The sequence below is a fragment of the Zootoca vivipara genome, chromosome 11 (genome assembly GCF_965207765.1).
Source record: "Zootoca vivipara chromosome 11, rZooViv2.hap1.1, whole genome shotgun sequence".
NCBI lineage: Eukaryota > Metazoa > Chordata > Lepidosauria > Squamata > Lacertidae > Zootoca > Zootoca vivipara.
In genome coordinates this window covers 46257936-46284058 of record NC_142594.1, presented here as the reverse complement: position 1 = coordinate 46284058, position 26123 = coordinate 46257936, and the positions used below count along the sequence as shown (strand labels likewise).

Below are 26123 nucleotides of genomic sequence, written 5' to 3'. Positions count from 1 at the left end.
GAAGAGGTCATTTCCGATGCACTTCCGGGTCGGGGGAGGCCCATATGCATGCGCACAAGCGATTTTCGGCGATTTTCCCCCCGACCGTGTGCGTGTGCGCATGCGCACGGGCGCGCACTCCCCCGCCCTACGGCCCGCTGCGCGCGCACTCCCCTGCCCTACGGCCCGCCGCGCAGTCGGCGCGGCGGGCACCGGCCCAAAGCCCGGTAAGTCTGGGGACCCCTGTTTTAAATTATAGTGGTGGTTAATAAAAGGATTCACTTAATCTTCCTTATTGTTTTCTGGGCAGTTTGTATTAAAATAGCATATAGCAGAGAGGGGGCCCTGTGTAAGAAACCAGCCAAATTTCAGAAAAGAAGATGCTAGGTGCCTTTGAAGTTCATTTTTGTGGGGGAATAGTGAAAGGGATTAAAATTCCCTCACTGTTGTTTTGTGGGCAATGGTTTAAGTGGAATATATGGTAGAGGCGTCCGTAGGAATATAATAGCATGAACATTTTCAGAATGATAAATGCAGGGGCTAGGCAGCTAATAGGATCAACGAAGAAAAAAGAAGTTTGAGGTTTGTGTTCTCAACCGGCACCAAAAATCCCAGAAACTAAATTATAAAGCTGATTTGACAGGAGTGGATGGGGGGGGGCATGTGGTACAGAGGCGGACAAATGTCCAAAATTTTCCAAGCAACTACCAGTAGCAGAACAAGAGGACAGAACCAGGGGGGATGAAGTGCCACCCTACTTCATCATCTTTCGCCCAAACACTGTGATTTGAGAGCCCTGATAAAACCATTCCCTCTCATTAGAAGCTAGACCTATCAGTCACAAAACAGCTGTCACCCTCTCCCCACTGTGGCACATTTCCCCTTTATGACAAGCTTAGGGCAAAGCATTTTGATTTTTGTGGCTACACTGCCTGCAGTGTTGTTTTTCTGGTGTCTGAATCTCCAAAGTGCCCTGAAAGTCCCTGTTTAGGTCTGGGTCACTTTGCCACTTTAGCCTGAACAAAGCCCAAATCTGCCTGAAGCAGCCTTCTTCAGTTGGGGCTGCATCTGAAATCTCCTGCACACTATTAAGATTTTCTATTTTGACGAGCCTATCATAAAGAAAGCAGAGGGCCTCAAAAATGAGGGAACTGGTTAAAACAGGGGTGTCAAACTCAAATTCATCGGGGGCCGCATCAGCAGTTTGGTCACCCTCAAAGGGCCGGTTGTATCTGTAGGACTATGTGTTCACTCTTTATTATCATAAATTATTGTCACTGCATTCAATTATTACTGTTTTTTGTAATAATGTAAGTAATAACTAGCTCTGAAAGCGGAAACATAGTCAGAATAATGGCAAGTAGATATTCAAATGTACAATGATTGTACAATTTATTGAAAAATGATTTTTGATAACTGCACTGGGTGGTGGAGGCTCGCTAGGGTTTCATGCAGGACCTTTGCAGAGCTACTTTGCAGAGGGGAGGGAAGGAAGGAAGGAAGGAAGGAAGGAAGGAAGGAAGAAAAGAGGGAGTGGGAGGGAGAGAGGAAGGAAGGAAAGAGGGGAGAGAAAGAAGAGTAGGAAATAAGGAAGGGAATAAAGAAGAAAAGAAAAAGAAAGAGGGAGAGAAGACGGAAAGGGAGAAAGAAGGAAGGAAGTAGAGGGAAAGAAAGAATAATAATGAGGGAGAGGAAGAAAGATGGGAAGGAAGGAAGGAAGGAAGGAAGGAAGGAAGGAAGGAAGGAAGGAAGGAAGGAAGGAAGAAAGGAGGGAGCAGGAGGGAGAGAGGAAGGAAAGAGGTGAGAGAAAGAAGAGTAGGAAAGAAGGAATAAAGAAGGAAAGAAAAAGAAAGAGGGAGAGAAGACAGAGATAAAGAAGGAAGGAAGGAGAGGGAAAGAAAGAATAAGAACGAGAGAGAGGAAGAAAGGGAAGGAGGGGTCGCCGCCTTGATTGCGGGCCACATGACGAGGGCCACATGACAAGGTCTGGCGGGCCGGATTTGGCCCCCGGGCCTTGTGTTTGACACCCGTGGGTTAAAAGAAAGTTGCAGGGCACATCAAAAGCGTCAAACCTCTTCTGAAAGTACGGGGCTTAACCACAGTAACAGAAGCCCATGAGAATGTATTCTGCAGATCAGGAAGAGTATCAGCAAAGTACAACAGGGCACCAGCGTGGCTAATATGCAGCATCAAGGAAGCTTTTAGAGGAAAGAAAACTCACTTCAGAATTTGGAAGCTGTTGCCCAAATGAGGAGAACAAAAAGGAACGCATATATTGGGAAGTAGACAATAAAAGAGATATAGTGGTACCTCTAGTCATGAACTTAATTTGTTCCTCTGTTCTTAACCTGAAACTGTTCTTAACTAGATGTGTGCTTTTGCTAATGGGGCCTCTTGCTGCTGCGCCGCTGGCACACAATTTCCGTTCTCATCCTGGGGCAAAGTTCTCAACTCAAGGTAACTCTTCCAGGTTAGCGGAGTTTGTAACCTGAGGTGTTTGTAACTCCAGGTACCACTGTACCAGGAAAAAAAGAAATAATTTGAGGAATATATTGCTGAAAGCAATAAAATATTCTCTAAATATGTCAAAAAGCAGAAAAATCTGCTAGAATTAAACCAGTGGGTGACAAGGTAGCCAAACACTTGCTTAATGGAGAAAGGGAGCCTTCAGAGAAACTAAGTTCTTAGTGTCAGTTATGACTGCAGAGCATGCAGGCAAAATACCAGTGTCTAAACTGACAAGAGAAGAAGTTTTAAGTCATATCAACAAATTATGAATTAACAAAATTACTAGATGCATTTGGTATCCTTTTGAGGGTTCTTAAAGAACTCAAATGTGAAATTCCTGATCTTCTAATACACATACGTATTTTTTCTATTAGATGAGTCTCAGTACATGAGAACTGGAAAGTGACCAAGGCAACACCCTTTCTTGAAAAGGAATCCACAGGCAAGTCAATTCCTGCTCTGGGCAAGTCAGTAGTAGGAGTAATGGAAGATAAAACGATCAAGCATATAGAAAAAGTTGTGCGGAAGTGGAAACAGCATAGCTTCTGCAAGGGCTTGTCCTGCCTTGTTAAGCCTTTTAGAGTTTTGAGAGGAAAGAGTGATCCAGTAAAAATATGGTATACATGGACTTTCAAAAGGCTTTTGAAAAAGACCCTTGCAAGGGTTTGCTGAGCAAATTTAGGAGACACAGGGTAAGAGACCAGGTTTCCAGTGGTACATTCACTGGTTAAAGACCAGGAAGAAGAGAGTAAGAATAAATTCTTACTTAGTTTAAAAATTATTACTTAAATCAACAATTTAGGGATGTGTCACAGTCTGGTCTGGTGCCAGACCCCACAGAAAAGGAGGCAGGGCTGAGTGCAAGGCAAGTCAGAAGTTGCAGAACTATGGACAGCTCCAAGTGAGCAATGAAGGTTGAAAACAGACTGAGCCCTCCTAAGCTCTTGATCTCCCAACTACTGTACCTCTCTCAGACTCTACCACCTTGCAGCTAACCTTAGAATGCCAACCCTCTGGCCCGAAGACCTGTTCCCTAGCCTCCAACCTGGTGTGTCCCGTGCTGCTGGACTGGTGTGGTCTTGAGTGAGGCATCTGGTTCTTCAGGGGACGATGCCCATGAGGGTCAAGTTTCTGGCCTTACAGAAACAGGAGGCTTACATTCCTCACCCTTCATGGTGTTCTTCAGCAGCAAACTCAGAACTCTACAGCTGGTCTGGCTCCTTAGATGGAAAGTCTGCAGGCTCTTAACTCAAGAGTCAACTACTGCCACTAGACTCTGGGATGCAGAAAATGCAGTCCTCCCATAAGAATCAGTGTTAATTCCTGTGCTTTTAAACATCTTTACAAATCACCCAGAGTTATTAGCGAGCAGTGAGGTGCCAACATTTGCAGGCGACACCAAATGGTTCAAAATAAAAAGGGATTGTGAAGCGCTTCAAACATTATGTCTCCAGAATGGGTGAGTGGACAGTGAAATGCCCAAAGGGATTCAATGTTAACAAAAGCGATGCACACTGCAGCAAGAAACCTGAACTCCACATCTAGGTTGATGGAGTCTGAGCTGGCAGCAAGTGCCCAGGAAAAGGGTCTTGGAGTGGTGGTTAAAATGTTAACATTGTGTGTTGCCACGGTGACATGTTACAGATCACCAGGAAAAGGACTGAAAACAAGATTGCAAACCTATGGTGCAACTCCACTTGGAATGCCACACCTCAAAAGTAATATTGTAGAGATGGAACAGGGCGGTGAAAATGATCAGGGGGCTGAAGCAACTAGAAGGGTTACAATGCTTGAGGCTCTTCACTTCAGAAAAAACAGTGAGTAGAGGGAACAGATTATGCATGCTGCAGAGAAAGTGAATAGGGATAAGTCCCCTCGCCCAACCTCTCATAATACTAGAATCCAGGTCATCCAGTGAGGCTGAAGAATGGGAGATTCAGAACAGACAAGCTTCACACAATGCTTAGACAGACTACGGAGTTTCCTGCTATTGGTGATGGCCACCAACTTTTAAAGCAATTAGATAAACTTATGGGGGGTAAGGTTGTTAATGGCATTTTTTAAATGATGGCTGTAATACTTCCTCCAGGATCAGAAACTGCCTGTCTCAAGTTACAGGTAGGTAGTGGTTGATGGACTTCCATTTCATGCGGCTTAATGTGGTGACTTCCATTGGTTGATGGACTTCCATTTCATGCGGCTCAATGTGGTGCCTGTCTCAAGTACAGTGGAACCTCAGTTTATGAACACCTCGGTTTATGAATTTTCGGTTTATGAATGCCGCGGACCCATCTGGAATGGATTAATTCATTTTCCATTACTTTCAATGGGAAAGTTCGCTTCAGTTTATGAACGCTTCAGTTTATGAACAGACTTCCGGAACCAATTGTGTTCATAAACCGAGGTACGACTGTACTGGTTGCCTGGAGAAAAATGAGCAAGTTCATAGATCCTGTTTGTGGCCTTCCTGTAGTCATCACTGTGGATTATTATAAGCCTTTGTTCTGGCTCAGCAAGGCTCTTCTTCAGCCCTTATATCTTTATGTTTTCGTTCACACTTTCCAGTGAAAGAGGAGGGCTTCCTGAGAAGCTGCACACTGAAGGTGGTGGAGCTGTAACCTCTTCCAAAGCTTCGTCTGGTTTTGAAGAGCACCTAGATTGAGCCAAGTGGACTCTCCATCCATCTTGCTTGAAGAGAACTTCCCACATTGACTTTCTAAACCATCCTCACAGGTATCACATTTCCACCCACTAAATTGTGCAGTTGGTTAGACCGTGGTGCTGATAACACTAAGGTCGTGGGTTCAATCCCTGTCTGGGCAAGCTACATATTCCTGCATTGCAGGGGGCTGGACTAGATGATCCTCAGGGTCCCTTCCAACTCTATTATTATATGAACTGATGAATGCCCTGTGTGTGTGTGTGTCCATTTAAGACAGCAAAAAATAAACCTAAATGTAGTTCATGTAAGAAAAGAGATGTTCAATTTTTTAAAAAATAGAAAAGAATTATACAGTATTCAATTTCCTGACATACTATTTTAGATATAAGTTATAGTTCCATTCCAATGTATCACAAGGGGTTTCCAATTGTCCACGAGTGTGGATTTCTATCTTGCCAGAGTCTCTTGTAATGCCACTTACTTTAAACCCATTCTTCTGCTGTCAGTAAATCCCATGTCTTGAATCATTATCCATGCCACAATAATACAGTTGTTATCAAAGATTAATGTTCCTTTTTAATAGATTGTTCAAATAGTTCCAGCGACAAAGGATCAGGTCTTAAAGTATTTGTTCTCCTATTGCATCTTTCATAATTAAAAAAAATCTTTTCATAAATCTGTAATATATCTGCACAATCACCAGGTAAGTCTGAGAGCTACATTTTGTTTTACATCTCCAACAGTATGAGTTGCTAAAACCTTGGGGGCAAGTGAAGGGTATGCAATACCAGACCACATATATATATCTTATATAGTACTCATTATCTTTAGATTACACATCCAACAGTTATTTTGCAACCTGTCCAATTTATCTATTATGAAACTTTTCCTCTTCCCCACTTTACTTCCTACCCACAATTGTGAGGTAATAACAATAGAAGAACCTTACACATGTATGTTAATAAACTTTTCTGTGGTGTTTTGATTAAAAACATACAGTAGTACCTCGGTTTACGACGACAATCCGTTCTGGGGAGCCGATCGCTCCCCGAGTCCGTCGCTCGCCGAAGGCATGCTTCTGCGCTTGCGCCGATAGAGCACTTCTGTGCATCCGCGCGCGTGGAACCTGGAAGTAAATACTTCCGGGTCCACGGCGGTCGCTCTCCGAGTTCGTCATAAACGGAGGCAGTCGCAAACCGAGGTTCCACTGTAATTTCAAAGGTTGTTGCTGTCCTGCCATTAAGTTTATTTTTTATACTTAACTCTAACAAGCAACTGTTGCAAGAAAAGAATTACCATTTGTCTGTTTCTGAGTTTAATTCTATAGGTGCTGTTATTGTGTACCTTTCAGCTAGATCTCTTATTCTGTATATCCGAGTTTAAAATTAAAGTTAGTTCTAGCATGGTTAAAAAAGGAGGGGAAAAGATTGCGAGATACTAAGGGTAAAACACCTGAAGAAAACTGATCTGTACACCTTATGCCTCTGCGCAACTGGCTATGCTCATACACACACACACACGAGTGGGGCAGAAAAATATTAACATTGATGGGGAAACATCAGCACCCTAATGAGCACACTTTTAATTTTATTCTCTGCAGAAAATAGGTTTTGTAGGCTTTCACAATACTTCAAAAACAAACAAAACCTGTTTGAGACAACAGACTTGACAAAACAAATGTGTACATAACCACAGGCAATAATAGCTCTTTATCATAACATCTTCATGTCTCTAGGGGGGAAGGCTGACCATCAGTTTGCAACCTAACTCTAACATCAGTAAGCTGTCAAAAGAAAGCTAGAGAGATTCTGAACCAGAATAGGATTTCGGTCCCATCCCATTGCAAGGGTTGCAGCGGATCAGATGATCATTAACAGAGGAAACCTTAGGCCCCCTTCTGCACAAAATTTGGAGCTGATGTGGTATACAGAAACCATTATCAAGCAACCCTATGAATACACCTTTTGGCAGTAGCAGGATGTCAAACTAGAAAGCCATCTCCTCCTCTCTCCAAATAAAAACAGGCCATCCAACAGACTACAGTGGTACTTTGGTTTAAGTACACAATTGGTTCTGGAAGTCTGTACTTAACCTGAAGCGTACTTAACCTGAAGTGAACCTTCCCATTGAAAGTAATGGAAAGTGGATTAATCCGTTCCAGTCGGATCCACGGAGTACTTAAACTGAAAGTACTCAAACTGAAGCGTACTTAAACCGAGGTATGATTTTAACAGGAAGTCTTGGCTTTCCTCATTGTTGTTCTCCATAATATGTACAAAAAATAAAATAAAAAATAGTTTGCAAGGCAGGGAATAAAAGAAACTTTCCAGGTTGCAAGTGAAGTGATCAAGCTTTCCTAACTCAGGAGCTCTTTAGGTAGTTAAGAGAGGTAAGAACTTGCCCCAAATAGCCATGAAGATAGGCTGTCAATGATAAGACTAGTCATGATGGCAACACCTTAGCTCAAGTATCAGAGACAATATGGCTCTGAATAGACCACTGAGAAACAGGAAGAGAGTTCTACTGCCCTCAAGACTTTATTTTGGCTTCTTATCTGGTTGGGGACCATGGAAATCAGGAATGCAAACTGGGGAAGTATTTTGTCTGATCCAGTTGGGCTCTTAAGTTCTTATCAGCTTATTTAAAAAAGAGTCCACTCTATGACCACCCCACTGTATTTTATTTTGCTTTTAATTTTAAGAGCTTTGGCATCAGTGAATCTAAAACTTTACCCCTCTTTCAAAGTATGAAATATCATGGAGATTTGCAGTCAGTGCTCTTTTCTCCATAAAAACCAAAGAATTGTATGTAAATGCTAGCTATGTTCAGAGTTGAGGGACCCAGGTGTCGCTGTGGTTAAACCACTGAGCCTAGGGCTTGCTGATCAGAAGGTCGGCGGTTCAAATCCCCGTGGCGGGGTGAGCTCCCGTTGCTTGGTCCCAGCTCCTGCCAACCTAGCAGTTCGAAAGCACATCAAAATGCAAGTAGATAAATAGGAACCGCTATAGCGGGAAGGTAAATGGTGTTTCCATGTGCTGCTCTGGTTTGCCAGAAGCGGCTTTGTCATGCTGGCCACATGACCTGGAAGCTATACACCGGCTCCCTCGGCCAATAAAGCGAGATGAGCGCGCAACCCCAGAGTCGGTCACGACTGGACCTAATGGTCAGGGGTCCCTTTACCTTTACCTTATGTTCAGAGTAGACCCATTGATATTACTGGGTATTTACCACTTTGAGATTTTTAAATACAGTGGTACCTCTACTTATGAATTTAATGCGTTCCAAATGCGCATTTGCAAGTAGAAAAAATTTGTAAGTCGAATCCCATAGGAATGGATTGGGAGAAAAAATTCGTAAGTAGAAAAAATCCTATCTAAATTGCATCCAAGATGGCGTACGGAGCTCCATTCGTAAGTAGAAACATTCATAAGTAGAGGTACCACTGTATAAAGTGGTATAGGAATGAAATGAATAATGATGATGATGACATGACTAACGTAGCTCCATTAATTTCAATGGATCTGCTCAAGTAGAACTTGGCTGTACACAACCACAAATTTCACAAAACTACACCCTAAACCATAACTCCATCACACACCAATCAACCGCTCTACCATCACAGAGAATGGAAAATTCTCTGTAAAGAAGTCTTGTGGCTATAGTCCTCACTATGGTGGAGACCTGTTGGCAGCTGGGGTCCTATTTAAACTAACCCTAGACTGATCAGTTCCCATGCTCAGTTCCAAGCACCGATTTTGACCTATAAAGCCCCACATGGCTTAGGACCCCAATACCTCCAAAACTACTGCTCACCACATGAACCAGCCTGGATCCTGCATCTTAAGAGGCCCTTCTCCATGTACCTTACCCAAGGAAGTTGCACAGGGTGACCACATGAGAACAGGCTTTTTCATGTGGTGGTTTTCCATCTGCGAAATGCTTTCCCCAGGGAAGCATGCCTGGAGCCATCACTGTGTGTTTTTAGGCACCAGGCTAAGACATTTTTATTTCCCCACGCTTTTGATGGTTAAACCAAAAAACAAAACAAAAAATCCTTCCAGTAGCACCTTAGAGACCAACTAAGTTTGTCATAGAATCATAGAGTTGGAAGAGACCACAAGGGCCATCCAGTGCAAACCCCTGCCAAGCAGGAGACACCATCAAAGCATTCCGGACAGATGGCTGTCAAGCCTCTGCTTAAAGACCTCCAAAGAAGGAGACTCCACCACACTCCTTGGCAGCTAATTCCACTGTCGAACAGCTCTTACTGTCAGGAAGTTCTTCCTAATGTTTAGGTGGAATCTTCTTTCTTGTAGTTTGAATCCATTGCTCTGTGTCCGCTTCTCTGGAGCAGCAGAAAACAACCTCTCTCCCTCCTCTATATGGCATCCTTTAATATATTTGAACATGGCTATCATATCACCCCTTAACCTTCTCTTTTCCAGGCTAGCCTTCTCCATGCCTAGCTCCCTAAGCCGTTCCTCATAAGGCATTGGTATGAGCTTTTGTGTGCATGCATACTTCTTCAGATACCAAGGGGCTAAGGGTCGTTTTTCTATTTCCTTAGGAGGTTTTTATAATGACCTAGATCAGAGGTCAGCAAACTTTTTCAGCCGTGGGCCGGTCCACTGTCCCTCAGACCTTGTGGGGGGGCCGGACTATTTTTTTTGGGGGGGGGGGATGAACGAATTCCTATGCCCCACAAATAACCCAGCAATGCATTTTAAATAAAAGCACACATTCTACTTATGTAAAAACACACTGATTCCCGGACCGTCCGCAGGCCGGATTTAGAAGGCGACTGAGCCGGATCCAGCCTCTGGGCCTTAGTTTGTCTACCCATGATCTAGATGAAGTACTAGTTTGCTTAGGGTTTCAGAAAACTAGCTCAAGTGCAAAAGACATGGGGAACCCAGGGCCACAGTAAGGCCTAAAGCAGAAGGGAAGCACTGAAACTATTACAAGTCTTCCAAGACAATGCACAAGCTGCTCCCTTGCTTTCTATAGTCACATCAGCCACACATGGAGCAGATGCAGAAATGGCAGCAGATCAGAAACTAAACAGGATGCCCAAACAGGTAAGAGTAGGATCTGAAAACAGGAGCTGCTGCCTCTCCTGAGAATGACACAATCTTAAGACTAGCAAATCTAGGTGGAAAGCATTTTCAAAGAACCGTTTTAGGAATTTCCATTTAATTAATGGAATTCGGTATAATGCTCAGTTCCAGGCTTTACCATCTGAAGAATGAACTTAAATTTGCTATATCTAAAATCTAAGGCTGAAATGCCCATTGCTCCATAAAGCAAGCTTTGTAAGCCAAGTGTCAAATATATGCCAGATATATTCTCATTTGTCTCAAGACAAGTTAGAGATTCTAGCAAGAAATAAGCACGCACAGAAAGTCCAATCTATTTATGAGCCTGGTGATGCAATTTATAGTAAAAATAAATTTCTATCTGCAAATATACTGGTATTCTATTTGAACCAGCATTTCTTTTCTGAGAAGAACCCATTTCTTTAAAAAATAATAATGTTGTTGTACAACGTTGCTGAAGCCATTGTACTTATGTCTGAATAATGACAACTGCAAAAGCAGTCATATTCAGCTTCTGAATATGAAATACACAAGCAAAGTCTTCTTGGCCACTGGAGACTGCATTATACTGCAACAAGCCTGGCATGTTTTAGTATAACACTTGTCCAAGATGTAAAATAGAATGTGTACTCGTAGGGCTGTAAATTTTTGAAGTGAATGTTCATACGATTTTATTTGCTTTTTAACATTTCATTCCACAGAAGCACAGAGTATCTCGAACTAACAGTACTCCCTTCCTTTCTTCCTTGATTTGCTGGGACGTGTAAAACGGTGAACTGTGGCAGCAGATGGTGTTGCAATTGCATCAGTTATAACTCCTGCCTCCCAGTGTCTACATAGCCAGCCTCAAAATCAGTTTTAAGAACAGCCTGGTCCATCTAGTCTTGCATCCTCTTCTCAGTGCTAGTCAGCAAGATGCTTCTGGAAAGCTGATAAGCTAAAGTTGAAGGCGGCAGCACATTTCTCCTAAGTATTTGGTACTCAAAGACATACCAGCCCTAAATATGGAGGTTCAATTAAGCCACCCTTTTATAAATTAATTTTATAAAAAAATTATAAAAATTAATTTGCCACCCTTTGATAGATCTACCAGAGTGGCAAACAAAATAATAATAATAATAATAATTTATTATTTATACCCCGCCCATCTGGCTGGGTTTCCCCAGCCACTCTGGGCGGCTTCCAACAGAAAAATACAATACAATCTATAATAAAATAAATGCATAATAAAATAAATACACAAAACATGAAAAGTACTCTGCCTGATGTCTCAAAAGACATCAAAATGGGCACCGAGCCAGATAGCTTAGTTGGTAGAGCATGAGACTCTTAACCTTATGGTCATGGGTTCGAGCCCCAGGTTGGGCAAAAAGATTATTGCCCTGCAGGGAGTTGAACTAGATGACCCTTGTGGTCCCTTCCGTCTCATTCTATAATAAAAATCAGGGTCTCTGGGAAGAGGGCTCCAAAGGTGGGGCACCACCACTGAAAAAGTTCTTTCCTGGTAAACCACCGGCCGTACCTCTGATGGCAAGGGAAGGCAGATAAGAGTCTCTGAGGATGGCACACACACGGAGACCAACCACCCTTCAAGTATTCTGTCCCCAAGCTGTATTGGGTTTTAAATGCCACTTTTAATTGGACCAACAGCCAGTGTAGCTGGTGAAGAACTGGTGTAAGATGATCATAACATTCAGTTCCCATTAATAGTCCAGCTGCTGCATTCCGAATTAATTGCAGCTTCTGGACCATCTTCAGATACAGCTCCAGCACATGACAGAGGTCACATCCTAGATAAAAGCTGCCAAAAGACCTATCACTCCTGAAGTGGTCTAATCCTTAAAAACAAATCACAACAAGAGTGGATGGCAGTAAATCTCATAAATGATGGTGGCACCTCTGATTCCCCCTCACAAACCACTACTGTACACATGGAAGTGTACAGAATGTACTGCCAATCAAATTCTACTACTCAAGGAGGACAAAAAATAATAATGACGTATCCACTCATGTGAAGGATGCAATGTAAAAAACAAATAAATTTGCATTTACTTTGGAGATCCTCCTATCCCTTAGAAAATAAAAATAAAAAATGGCAATGATTTGTCCATGCACAGGGGTTTCTGTGAACTTGCTTACATAAGGGAGAGCAGAGCTCTTTGGAGAAGAGAAGATGCCTTTTTATCCAGTCCTGGGCCTAATCTAAAGTTCCACTTTCATAAAGTGCTGATTGCCTCCCTCCTGGCTAGGGAGATGGAAAAACAGCCCAGGGTGTTCACTTCCTGGAGGAAGCTGTGACCCTCTAGATGTTACTGGACTCCAGCTTTCTTCATACCTGGCCGCACTGGGAGCTGCAGTCCTACAGCATCCAAAGGACCATAGATGCTCCAACCCTATCTTGGGGGTATAGAAGAGAAAGGCGTTGGGTGTGCCTTTCTCAAGATCTATGTCTATAGTACATGAAACATATTAAAGTTAGCAACAGGCCACAAGGGAAGCAGAACAACAGGCATTTTCAAACACAGCTACTCACATCTGCAATGGATCTCTGAACGTATGTTCTTCTGGTTCAATTTAAGGACTGTTCCCTTCTTCATCTTGCTACGTCTTGCTAATAGTCAAAAATGAGACGCTAGGGGCCTAAAGCCTTTTGAATATTATTTTGAAGTCTAATCTGTCTATACTAGGAGTAAAGTTCTATTGAAATTGGAATCGGGAGAAGAAGAAAATTAGAAACTTTTTTCCCCTCAAAGAAGAAATAATTGCTGCTGAAAAAGAGAATTCAAATTGAAAAGGACTATAGTCTTTGGATGATGAATACCGGGGTTAAAAAACATTGACAGTCACCTTTTCTGGTTCAGTTGCTTTTAACTGTACAGTAGCAGATAAGGAATATCACATCCCGTAACTGTTAGTGATATGTGGGTGGGGGAAACCAGAAATGATTTCATTGGCATGGACAGATCATTCCCTGGTCAGTTTTAACTTTAGAGGTAGTTCTGAATGTGTGAAGCCATATGCAGCTATGTGGCTACACTTCACGCTCGCTTGTTTCTATTCCCCAGAACAGTTTTTTTTGTGATGCTCACTAGAAGGCAGATAGAATTTTACTACATTATTAGAATTCTGAGTTTCCTTTTAACTTTGCGAATCTGTTTTATACTTTTAATACTATTGATTTTTTTTAAAAAAATATGTAGTTCTTATTGTTGTAAGCTGCTTTGGATGAACTTGTATCTGGGAAAGTGGCACATAAATATCTTGAAATGAAAAGAAAAAAGGGAGAAAGGTATTTGTATCTTACATGTAAGGAATCCTACAAATCCTCTATCTAACCTTCTTGTACCTAGAAAATCATGTGATATTAACAAGCTGTGTGGCCTTCTAACTATTCTTCGCTATAGGGCTGATGAGCAGGGGAACCGGGGTAAGCCAAGAAGCATGCAGGGACTATAATGAAATAAGAATTGCTGCTATGCTTGTGCAGCGCTTCCACATTACTGTATGTTTCTGGGCAATGCAACTTTAGACTATGTATATCCAAACCACTGAGATCACCCTCACAAATATAAGGTCCCTGCATATAAAAAGCAGGCAAGTTGCAGAGGCCAGAGAAGATATAGCACAGCTATGTCCCGAACATACTAGATTTGAATGTGCAGAGACTTGTTTGTTCCCCCCCCCAATAAGAAAAACAACAGCAGCAACACTACAAGCAACCAAACGTTCAGTCCCCTCTCCCCTCTCTTGCAATCTGCTGGAGGGTACAGTGGGAATGTGCTTGCATTTGCATTTCGCCTCAAAATTGAGGGATTCGTATCTTCCCTACCTCCACAGGCCAAATTTGACAGGTTGGTGGGGATGCCTACCTGCCAATCACCTGATGTCGCAATGTATCAGGTGACATGGCACTTTGAAGGCCCAACAATCAGCTGATCATCAGGACTACAGAAGCACTGTGCTCAGGGCCTTTGAAGTGTCAGTGGCACTTCAGAAGCCCCTTTGGCTCTGTTTTTGTGTGAACAGGGCTTGCACCAAACGGCCTAGACCCACCTAGGCCAGAGGCTCCCACCCCCTGCTCTAAATCAGGTGGGAGGTCTCATCAACGAGGAAGCAAGGGAACTATTCATTTCACCCCAACCAAGGCCAACCTTCAGGGGGCCGCATGGGAAGGTAGTCTAGCTGGAGCAGGAAAACAGTATCTTTTTAACAGCTTCCCCACAATTGCCATCAAATATACTGATGCCATTATTTAAACTTTTCTTCTCCGCCCAACAAATCTTCATTCACTCGGTTAACACCCTTTCCTGCATTAATTGCCATTAACGATCCCTTCCCTTCATTAACCCTCGCAAAATCATTTTATTTTATTTCCATGCAGTGCCAGCCCATTCCCTTCCACAATGTCCCCCCAAGCTCGTTCTCTTTATATTCGCTGCATTATTTTCGACTGGTTATTTTCCCCACCCACCCCTTACCATCATTCTTAGCTGCTAAACGATTGCCTCTCCAGCTCAAACACAATAGCACAGCATCAAAGTTCAGCCACTAACCTCTCCTTCCCTTGCCACAACTCTGCTACCCTCTCCCTTCCATATGATGCGGGACATGTGTTATGAATGACTCTTGCCCGTTTATAGACACATAGAGACCCTAATTGTTGAGCTGTAAGCAAAATCCTAGCCGTGCTGCTCCTTAATAGCGGCCCCTGAAACAGTCACACAGATAGATAGGCAATTAGCCATTTGTGTCAGAAAGACACAGGTTAGGGGCTTCCAGGAAGCATCGGTGCAATGAGCTAGAGCAGAAATCTGTCATTTAAGTAGCGGCCATCACATCAAGCATAGAAATCAAACTAACAGCTATTGCAGAGCAAAGTCCCAGTGGTTTCTGGCAAAAGGATTCACAGCCAGGACTCTACGTTGGCTACTCTGGCTTGCCTGGAGGAGGGAACAAAGAAGAGCGCCAATATGTCTAGTACCAGCTGCTTTCTCCTCCTGTCACCAAGACCAGGCCAAAATAAAATATGAATCTCTGAAAAAGTTAAGTTTCTCCGTGACCAAAAGCATTCTAAGGCTGAGAAGGGGGAAGGGTTGCAAGTCAGATGCAGAGGCTATCCAGGGAAGTCTTTCGAGACAATATTGTGTCCATGAAGAATACCATTTAATTCTAGGTGGCACCCCTGGCATTCCAAAAAGGGAACAGCATTCAATTCAAGCTTTACCCACATTAGTTTTCCTTGCAGTCTTAACTACTCTCGCACATAAATACTTATTTGCTCTGTAAGATGGTATGGCACCCAATGGGCATGTCAAGCTAACATTGGTTTTTTTAAAAAAATTCAAGGAATAAATAATGCAAGAGGCAAGGTTTAAGGTTAATTACTTTAAAGAGATCAACTCCCAGAGATTTGGCTCAGTCCACCGTGCCACTTTCCTTTATGTTCTGAAGAATATCAAATGTACTTGTACATTTAAGTTTGCCTTGGAGAAATGTCATTCTCCCAACCTCTCCACCTCCACTACTTCCCTGAGAGAAAGGTATTAGCTGAAACGACGCAGAGAACTCCCTGCACGGAACAGAATGAAACTAGAAGAACCAAAGAGACAAAAGCTCATTTCTCTTCCTGCCCTGTCATTTCAATTCCTAGAGCAGAGGTCACCAACTTCTTTGGGTCCATGGACGCATCTGTGGAGTGTCAAGGGCACCATCCCCTCTAGTAGTTCTCCTCTCTTTTCCTCTAGGTCAATCTCTCCACAACAGAAAGAAAGAAAACATGCAACACAAAACACTTTGCTTTCTCCAGAGGGCTTGGCGAGAAGTTGTATCCAACAGAACTAAAACAGATTCTCGTGGATCTGCTTGATTTTGCAGTGGGAATCCCCCTGCAAACCACCATCAGATTTTTTATGGATAGACCACACAAAAATAGCACCACTTAACTTCAATCCAAGGTAGAGAATATAACGGGTCTTAATTTTTTACATACAGTCTGATAGTTAAACCACTGGGAAAAAAATCACAGAACATGTGTGGACGAGGAAATGACCTATGATTTGATGGTGCTTTTGAGGGGGTCCATTGTTATAAAGAAAAAGAAAAGGACTCAAAAAGTTTTGTACCCCAGAGCCATGTTTTTGTATGGTTATAGTGCTTGAAAGGCCCAGATTCCTATTGGTTCAGTCAATAGAGACCTTTCGTTTGTTGAATGTATGTGGGGGCGGGGGGGAGGGGGGAGCCATGAAAAATTATTCAGTTCCAAGAGGATTGTACTGGATCTGAGATGTTTGTGTCGACTCACCCACATTTACTCTCTCTTACACCTCAGCTTGTCCCACACCAGCTGCCCCTTATCTTCAAAAACATTCTCTCTGACCCTCTTGCTCACTCCACTGCCTGTTCAGCTGTTTGGTGCCAACCTGGACCCTTGATAAACACATATAGATCAAAGGAGGAGACTGTCACATTTCCAATTTCCTCAGCTGTATGAGGGGGTTAGTACCCTTCCCCAACTCATGACATAGGGGACAGAGAGGAGGGCCTTCACAGGAAAAGGTTTCATTGTGGTCATGGGTGCCAGAATGGTAACCACAGTTCATTTTGTAAATTTTCCTACCCTGAAGCTGTAAATAAATGTCTCTTCCCACCAAGTATGAATAATTTTGTCAAATATATACAGTCATATCTCGGTTTAAGTATGCCTCGGTTTGAGTATTTTCAGTTTAAGTACTCCGTGGACCCGTCTGGAATGGATTAATCCACTTTCTATTACTTTCAATTGGAAAGTTCGCTTCAGGTTAAGTACGCTTCGGGTTAAGTACGGACTTCCGGAACCAATTACACTCATACCACGGGTTAAGTACGCTTCAGGTTGAGTACTCCGCGGACCCGTCTGGAACAGATTAATCCACTTTCCATTACTTTCAATGGGAAAGTTCGCTTCAGGTTAAGTACAGACTTCCGGAAACAATTGTGTACCACTGTATGCACTGTATTGGGGCGGCCACTGCAGAAGCCTTGCATGTCACTAATACTTGAAAACATGCTCAATACATCACTAAGGGTTAAATGCGGAATGACAAAATTCCTTTGGTAATATCTCCTTAATAAGAATAACTATGCAAATACTGATCAACTCGGATCAAATAAAATACACAAGATCTTTTCGGGCAGATAAGAGATACAGGATCCATTTGTCAAAACTGCTCCAAAATACAGTGATTTGCAGTTAACAATGATGGTGGTCTTTAGCAAGAAAAACGTTGCTCACATTTCCCTTTGAATATTACTACAACACTATAAATATCTGACATAGCTCAAAGTGGTTTTTAAAATCTCAGCTATCTACAGAAACATATCAACCATGAGTTTTGTTGGAAAATTTAAGGTTGGCAGAATAGTAATCAAGATACATTGCTTTTAAGAGGTGAAGTGGAAGATGAGAATCATAAAATCCACTGTGCTACATTAGTTTTTGTAGTTCTTACAGACTTTGGTCTGATCCACGTCACCTGTTAGCACCACTAGATATGACTCAACATCAGCCTAAGGCACATACTGTTTAATTGACTTTAATAAAATATTTATGCCCAACCATCCAACATAAATGCTTACTTTGGTTTCAGGCAATTACCCTTAATTTTATCCAGTTAAATCTCCACACCTAATAATTCATTCATATCTATATCCCTATCTGTATCACAAGAAACGTTGACAATAATCTGTTACTTAACTGCACATTGTCAACTATGTATTCATAGAGGGTGAGTCCTTTAAAAGAGGCCCCATGGATACAGAGTACGGTACACATGTTCCACGGGGCCTCTTTTAAAAGACTCACTGGACCTATTTAATAACTCCAAAATCTGGCTGTTTCAAAAAGGCATGCAAGAGGCCCTTTTAAAGCCAATTAGGGTTCAAAAGCAAGTCCAACAACTTGTTTCCCTTAGAATTCAATCCTATACACACTTTCCTGTAAGTAAGTCCTATTGACCTTAATGGGGCTTGCTCTTGAGTAGACACACATCAGATTGCAGAGTAAGCCTGTAGAAAAGCAGGCTTTTTTTTTTTTTACAGGGTAAAATATGTTTTGAAACACCACTACAGACACCCTCACATTGCTTCAGAGCTCTACTTTCTTCCTGCTTCAGAGGAGATACTTGCCTTTGTAATGTTTTCCACGCTTATGCAATTGCTTCAATGCCATTCATAATGCGGAACTGTTATATACATCTCCAAAGACAGAGCGATTCTCTGTGTCATATGTTACAACGTTGGGTGTTTTGAATATCCCAGCTTGTCAGATGCCATTAGTCTCTTCCAAAGATGCTTATTTGAACATGTCTGGCCATTTGATACAATTGCAAAATGATCCTATTTTCTTCCAAAATTTATACAGTTTATTAGATTCTGCTGTTAAACAAAGTTATTTCTCTTCTATTTTCACAACAAGTTGATGTTCAGTATCACCCAAAAGGTATATACACTTGCTCTGATCTTATAAGACACATTATATTTCTGTAAGCTACATGCAGAAATAGGAAGCTATCCAATGAACATGCCAAGTGCTCAAGTACTATATGCAGAGAAACGTATCTGACAATACAAAAAGGGGAGAAGGTTAAACACAGAAAATTCAAGATGTATGTTATCCTAGGATGAATCATTCTGAACTTGATTTGTCAAAGACAATCTGAAAATTGACAGCTTAGAATAAAATACCGAATTTTTTTTTGGGGGGGGGAGAGCTATTAAAAGTTGGCAAGAAATTCCCTTTGAATTTTAACAGAATTTGCAAATTGTGCAAGTTATTTCAAGACCACGTCTTCCATTTACCTACACTGTCGCAGAGGCTATGGTTCGGTATCACTTGATAGATCCAACCCCTTGAACGTTTGCTGTTTTAATATTTCAAAGCCTTAACCAAAGCAAAATGCTTATTATAATCAAATGGAAGCTTGTGGTAGCAACCCTCATATGGCTGAAACAAAATTGGGAATGCTCACCTCTGGAAGTGCAAAGTGATCTATCCAGTTTAATGCAATGCTTGGAGAGATTTCACAGCTTTAATTCGCTTGCACACTGTTTTCTTACAGGAGTAAATATGCTACTTTTTGCTTGAGACTTAACAGACACAAATAATCCTTTGAGAATTGTATTAGCATAAAAGATGAAACGGGGGTGTGGGAAGCTTAGCAACCTCAGCCTCATTCTATTTTAACACTGATCCCTACACTGGAACAATATTTTACTGATGATTATTCGTGGCCTAAGAGATTACGTTCGCTAATAAAGTTCTCCAGTTCAAAATGAAAAACAATAAAAAACAATGCAAGCAAGGTCACTTGGCACCGTCTTCTACAGCATAGCAATCCACCATGTAGGGGTCAAAAGCCAGAGTGCAGTTGTGGAATCACAAGCACATCTCCTGGAACAGAACCAGCAGAGCATCCCTAAAGACCAGCAATCATCAATGCACACTGCCATTAATAAATTGCTCACTGATGACAATGAAAATATGCACTTACTGGCAGTGTTTACACACTACCCTCTTTGCACTCCATGCCTGAATGCTTCTCCCCTCCCCAAACCCTGGTTTATGTACTAGAGTCTTCAAAGCACGTACAAGTAAAACCAGCTCAATGTTGCAAAACAATAAGTTTATGCTGAAGTTCCTTTGGTCGCATCAATAATGGAGAGAATGAGAAGTTCGCAAACGGCTCTGTTTACTACCGCCAAATGAACTATAGCATTTTTTAAAAAAAAAAAATCAAAAGCATTTTTTAAAAGGGGGGGGGTGTATGTGGTAGAAAGAAATAAGAATGTCTTCTAATGGTCTGGGGCTCCAAAACAGATTTAAATCACTTGCTGCATGTGCAATTAAGCAAGGATGTGACAGTATTAAAGTGGACACAGAAGTAGATGGTGCGCATCGAAGCATGTGTTTGCATGTTACACACATGATAATTTACACTCTTGTCGTGTTTCACACTGACTGCAGGAAAAAGCACCTGTGAAATCAAGCTACATCCTCCCCTCTTCTCAAAAAGAATAATTATAATAAAAATATCCACCATGTGCAATTTTTTCTTTTCTTAACTCAGAGGAAGCAACACAAAGCAAACATTCATGAACCAAACTGCAAGCTCTTGGTATATGCCCCTGTTCCATAAATATACAACTCTGAATGTTCAAAGTGCTGTGTTTTATATTTTATATTACATTGCAAGAGGGTGACAACTTAAAAGATTTGTTTGATGGCTGACAGATATTTCTTTTTTAAAAAATTACTGTTAATTAATTCTTAAATACTTTGCACCCTATTTGACAAAAGGAATCAGTTCAAGCATGGCAGACGTATAAGAAATATTTCTGCTTGGGAGGAAAGGGACACCTACTGATTGGTGCAGAGTAGATTTATGTTCCATAACATTCATTATGCCTCAACAACTATGGCCTACGTGCATAGCATGGTTATTGCAAAACCCCTTTATGAGATCATTCGTACACTGAAATCACTTGATACTTTAAGACTGACTTCAGAGGCACTGAGGTTTCAAGAAAACCTTGAAAGGATAACAGTGCAAATACTCTTTCAATAACAATACATTTCTTACTCCTTCCTCTGCTTTCCTAACAACACTACATTGCATCAATTAGAAGCAAAGCCTCCAAGAACTGAATCTACAAATATTTCAGATAAAGTCCCGTATTATAGGAGGACACGGTGGATTTGCTCCCCCCCCCCTTAAATGCTGAAAAAGTAGGACTGGTTTATTTGCATAAACAGCATAATATTCTGGAAAGCACCAGAGTAACAGTCACTATTCTTGCTAATCAAATGGTGTACTTTCATTTTCTACTTTACTCACATCAAATGGAAAAAGCATGGATTAAATATTTAAGCAAAAGTGTGCTACAGCTGTAATAGCAGATGCCTGTGGATACAGATATACAATTCCCAGTTTTAGAAATTACATTACATGCAGTGAAATCATAAGCATTTTTACTCAGACGCAAGTCCCTCCAAGTTCAATGAGAGTTATTCTCTAGTAAAAAGTTTTAACATTGCAGCTGGCCCGCTAAAAGGAAGGCTGATTCAGAAGAGTTACATGCACCCTAAAAGGATTTGGGGTTTGTGAACATTTGGTGTGCTTTTTGTCTTCAATAATCCCAAGCAAGAACCAGAGAATGGTTACCCTTGCCAGCACTTTCTTAACACGATAGAAATGTCATTATGCAAACTTCAGCTTTCCTATCTTCCTCCTAACACTGTAAGTCACCTCATGTAGCCTGGGGTCAACACAGCTCACACTAAATAGCACACACATTAATTCGAACTTCCAATTACGAAAATGTTTTGAATGATGATCTCCCCAGGGCTATTTGAACGTATGAAGTTGTTCTGTACTTGTTTTGATGAGGCATTGGGAGGAGAAGGGAGGACACTCAAGACTTTCAAGAACTACTCTAAAATGAGAAAAAATAATGACATGAATTAATTCATAAGAATTCATTCTTGTTCTCTGGAGTCCACACGATGGAAACTTTGCTACTAATTCTACCTGGGAAGCAGCTTGAACAGAACAAGTTTCTAAAAAAGGACCCAGAAGAGCCAGAACAGGCATTGAATGGTTTGGCATTTGATTTGATTGCGATATTGTATTGTCCTTTAGCAGCAACTGAATTGAAAGCCAGAAACTATGCTGATTCCTGGAACGCAACAATCAAACCCTCCTTCAAAACCTGCATTTAAATTCCAACCAGCCTACCTTTATTCTTATCAAAGATGTCCTTACAAAAAGCAGCGGAACTATTTGGGTGAGGTGTGGAAAACCCTCAAACCCCCCTTTCAAAACTGGATTGACAAAAGGGACTGACTTTTGAGTAGACATGTATAGAATTACAGTTTAAAAAATGCTAACTTTAAAAATAGTTGCGTTAAGTATATATACTATTAATTGTTATACTTTCAAAAATATATATCCTAGAAAAAAATAAATAAATGAAGCTTAAATTTCATTTAGCATCTGGATTACAAATTCTTATTAAACAAACCAGAGCTCATTATAAAATCAATATCAACTTAACCAGTGTGCCCCAAGAGAAATGGCAAAAAGGTCACTCCCAGAAATTCAAACAATTTTCCTGCTGGAAGAGCATGATTTTAATTACAGATACCATTAATTAGAACTGTCACAGGGAAGATTGTCCTCTTACTTATCACAAATAAGTATGATTTCCCTCAGATTATCAAAGTTATATGCATTAAAGGGGGGAAAGCTCGTGTTCATTTGTAAATGCTTACATTAAAAATGCGTGGATAAAAATTTAGCAAAACTGGTTTAACCGTTCATTGTTACGTAAACACACTTTTTTTGGTTTCAGCAAATGTACACTGAAATGCCTCCCTCCCCCCACACCTCCCTTTGATAAGTCTCTCTCTCTTTATTACTACTTTACTTTAGAAGGTTTTCTCCTCCTGCTTAGATCTCAAGTTGAAAGCTCTTCCTCTGAAATGCTAATAAGTTGGGCAGATGTTTGAATTCAGCACCCTTACTGAACATTTCATTGGGTATGCAATGCTGCCCTCCCCCACAGAGGAAAGCACACAGCACAAAGATGGGGAGAGAGGGAGAGAGAAATTGGAGGGAGAAAAGGAGACACAGCTTCAGTACACTAGGATAAGGATGCAAGTGCCCTGGGTCCTCAGAGAACACAATGGTAAAAAAATAAAAAAAATGGAAGGCTTCAACTCAAAAAGTGTACTGAACATTTTATTATTTAAAAGCATAGCTCATTGTTCCGAACTTTAGCATTTTTGAGCATTCTTCTACAACTCGGGAGAATTTTACAGGAATACTAAGATTTGTGGACAGCCAGATAACTGTAATGATTTGTCCAATTATTTAATGCTCAGTACAATATCTAACATGCCAATGCAGGCAACAAGAAAAATAAGGATTGCCTATCAGAAATAAGCTGTCAGTCCTTGATCAGTGCTTCCAAAACAGCACTTTCCCTCTCCTATTTACTACAGAAGCCTCACCTATAATGTTTCCATATTCCTTTGCTTCTATCTGTTGTCACTGTTCTCCGATATATTTTTTTCATTTAAAACGAAACAAAACACCAACAGGCCTGCTTCTAACTTCTCTAGGGCTTACAAATTTATCAGCATTATATTCCAATCTATCTGAATAATGGGAGGAACTGACAACTGTGCAGGTCAAAGGTTCTTTTCATATCACACCTCCAAGAAGTCAATGATTCAAAGAGAGGAACACCTTCAGATAACTGGGTGATCCATGCCTCATAAATCGTAAAGATTGTTTTTAATATCTAAAACGCAGTGACAGGTTCTAGATATTGATGTGTGTGGTGTGTGGGTTTTTGTTTTGTTTTTCTTTTCCAGAGGCATTGAAATTGGCAACTACTTCTTTTAACGTTTCTAATTAGAGGCACATTTACAGCAAGCTACAAGAATAGCAAAGATTAATAACAAGCAATAAAAAAGCTGCTACAGTCTACAGGGGAATATTAATGGAGGGACGCCCAAGTAAGGCATTGTTTAAAGAAAGGGGGGGAGAACCCTACCTCAGCTATAAATAAATAAAAGCAGCACTCCCTTGTGTGGGGGATAATAAATAATGGTTTTAAGTATCAGGAAAAAATAAAGAGCTGGTGGAGTGGAGAGGCCGGTCTCCTACCTGATAAGCAGCAGTCTCGCTGGAGCTGTTGTCGGAGCCCAGGCTTGTCAGCTTCTCTTTCAGTCTGTGATGAGAGCTGTGGCGGAGGCAATAAATGACCCCAGAAGCCACAAGGATCCCAAAAATGCAAGCGATGGAGAGGAGGGTTAGTATGATGAATTTGGTGGTGTCTCTCTCTTCCTGGGCATGGTGGGGCAAACGTTGGAGCTTGCTTTTCTGTACAAAAAAAATAAAAAAAGGAGAGGTGGGGGGTTATTATTATTTTTTAAGCAGCAAGGGCAGAAACAAGAGAGCAAACACCACTTGAATCCCGCCGCCCTCCCCCCTCCAATGCCAACAGGTGAAATCACAACACAAAATGAAGAGAAATTGCCACAATACAAAATTGCAATCAGGCTTCCCTAGCAGAATATTTCATGGGTTGTAACTACAATCCTATTCATTGAAAATAAGCCCCAATGGATAAAGAGGGTCTTATTTTCAGTAGAGATGTATAGGATCACACTGTTTATTTCACACACCAATTCTTTGGGATCTGTCAGGATAGGAATTAAAGTTTTGAATCCATTCCGAGGCAGGATTAGTCAAAAGTCAACAGAATTTGCCTTCTCCTTGGTGCAGTACAGACTGCACAGGCAACTCAGTCTTACAGGTTTTTATTTCAAAGTACATATACTGCAGAATTCAACGAGTCTCCCTCACCCCGTCCCCAAATCCTATACATAGGATTGTGACCTTAAATGAACTGGAGCAATACAGTCAAAAATCGACCCAGCTGTCTGAAAAGTAGTATCACTGTTTTCCTCCACACCCTAAATGAGATGTAAATTAAAAAGATAATTCCCTAACACATACCTGGCAACATCGTTCATAAAATATCTTTAAAAAGTAGGTAAGACTGTCTTTGTGAGCCTATTGAATTTGTCATAGGGGAAAAAAATTCCAGCAATAAACCTGGTAAGATATTATCACAGCCAGTTTCCCTCATGAAACTCTTTACATAAAGTGGGACGTAGATTTCTTCTGCTGGACACCTGAAAAAATGACTTCTCAAAAAACACTGTTCTCCATTAACGTTTTATTTTTACTTATGAGGGAAGTTCTCAGATGAGGAGGGTTCATCTCTCCCTCTTTTCTTCCTGGGATAGAAACAAAACCAAAGTTCAACGTTTCCAAGCTCTTCCATGATTTTTTTAAAAAATATGTGTAATTTTGTGTGTCTGTGTGTGCGCGCATAGCGACAAAAAAGAAATCCTGGTGATGCCTTTCGCTTGTCTCCATGTGCTCAAAAGTTGTCCAATAATTTCCCCTCATTAGCTTCATTATAAGCTATATTAGCAACAATTAAAATCGCAACATGGCTATGAAAAGCCCAGGCACGCAAGATTGCAGGCTCGCTCATTTGGCCAGCGCTTGACAATTACTAGGGAAATGAATTGAAAAGCACGCCCCTGCCTCAGCTCTGGTTGCTACAAGATGAGAACAATTAGCCAAGTCCTCTCCACCACCTCATTCCGCGTGGTAACAAAATGGATTTCCCCCCCCCCTGAATGCCCGGCCTGGCCTATTCATTATCTCGCCTCTCTTTAGTAATTTTCTGCTCCGCATTCAGCTGGCCGCCGCTTAATTTCCTCCCGGCTAGCACGTACACAAGCGGCTCTTGTGTCAGGCCCCACTCCGGTTCCTTTCTCCCTCTTTCATTCCTTTTTTTAAAAATATATATCTTGGAATCAGAAAAGGCCACCGAAGCAATTAGCGCCGCGTCTTGACTGGGAACATGGCTTGCCATTAATTAGCCTCCTTGCTTTAGCAGCGCGCCAGTTTAGCGCGGGGCTCGGGCTTAATGGAACGGAAAGGCAGGTCCGGGCAAACCGTTCCTCCCACCCTTCGCCGCCTTGTCGCGCAGGAGCAAACAAAAAAAAAGGAGCGAGGCTCGCCGGCTGGAGAAAAAGGGACCGACTGACGGAAAGGAGGCAGGCAGGCAGGGCGCGCAGTCGCCCGCTTGCCCGCCCTCGCGGCTTCGTCGGGGAGGGGCTCCTTCGCCAGCCGCTCGCGCCACTTTTGCTCTCAAGACGCTGCTGCTCCTGCTTCTGCTTCTGCTTCTCTTCCCGCTGCCTCTCCAAAGCGCTCGAGGGATCCAAGAAGGACGCGCTCCGGCACTCTCCCGCC

At 41.7% G+C, this 26123-nt stretch overlaps 1 protein-coding gene across 1 annotated transcript in view; it reads right to left on the bottom strand.

The window, feature by feature from the left end:
* PTPRN2 (protein tyrosine phosphatase receptor type N2) overlaps positions 1–26123 on the bottom strand; it is a 615253-nt gene that overhangs the window by 99662 nt on the left and 489468 nt on the right. The window contains exon 13 of the mRNA XM_035129839.3: positions 23955–24170. Within this exon, the coding sequence (XP_034985730.2) occupies positions 23955–24170 (216 nt within the window). The remainder of the gene's footprint in view (positions 1–23954; positions 24171–26123) is intronic.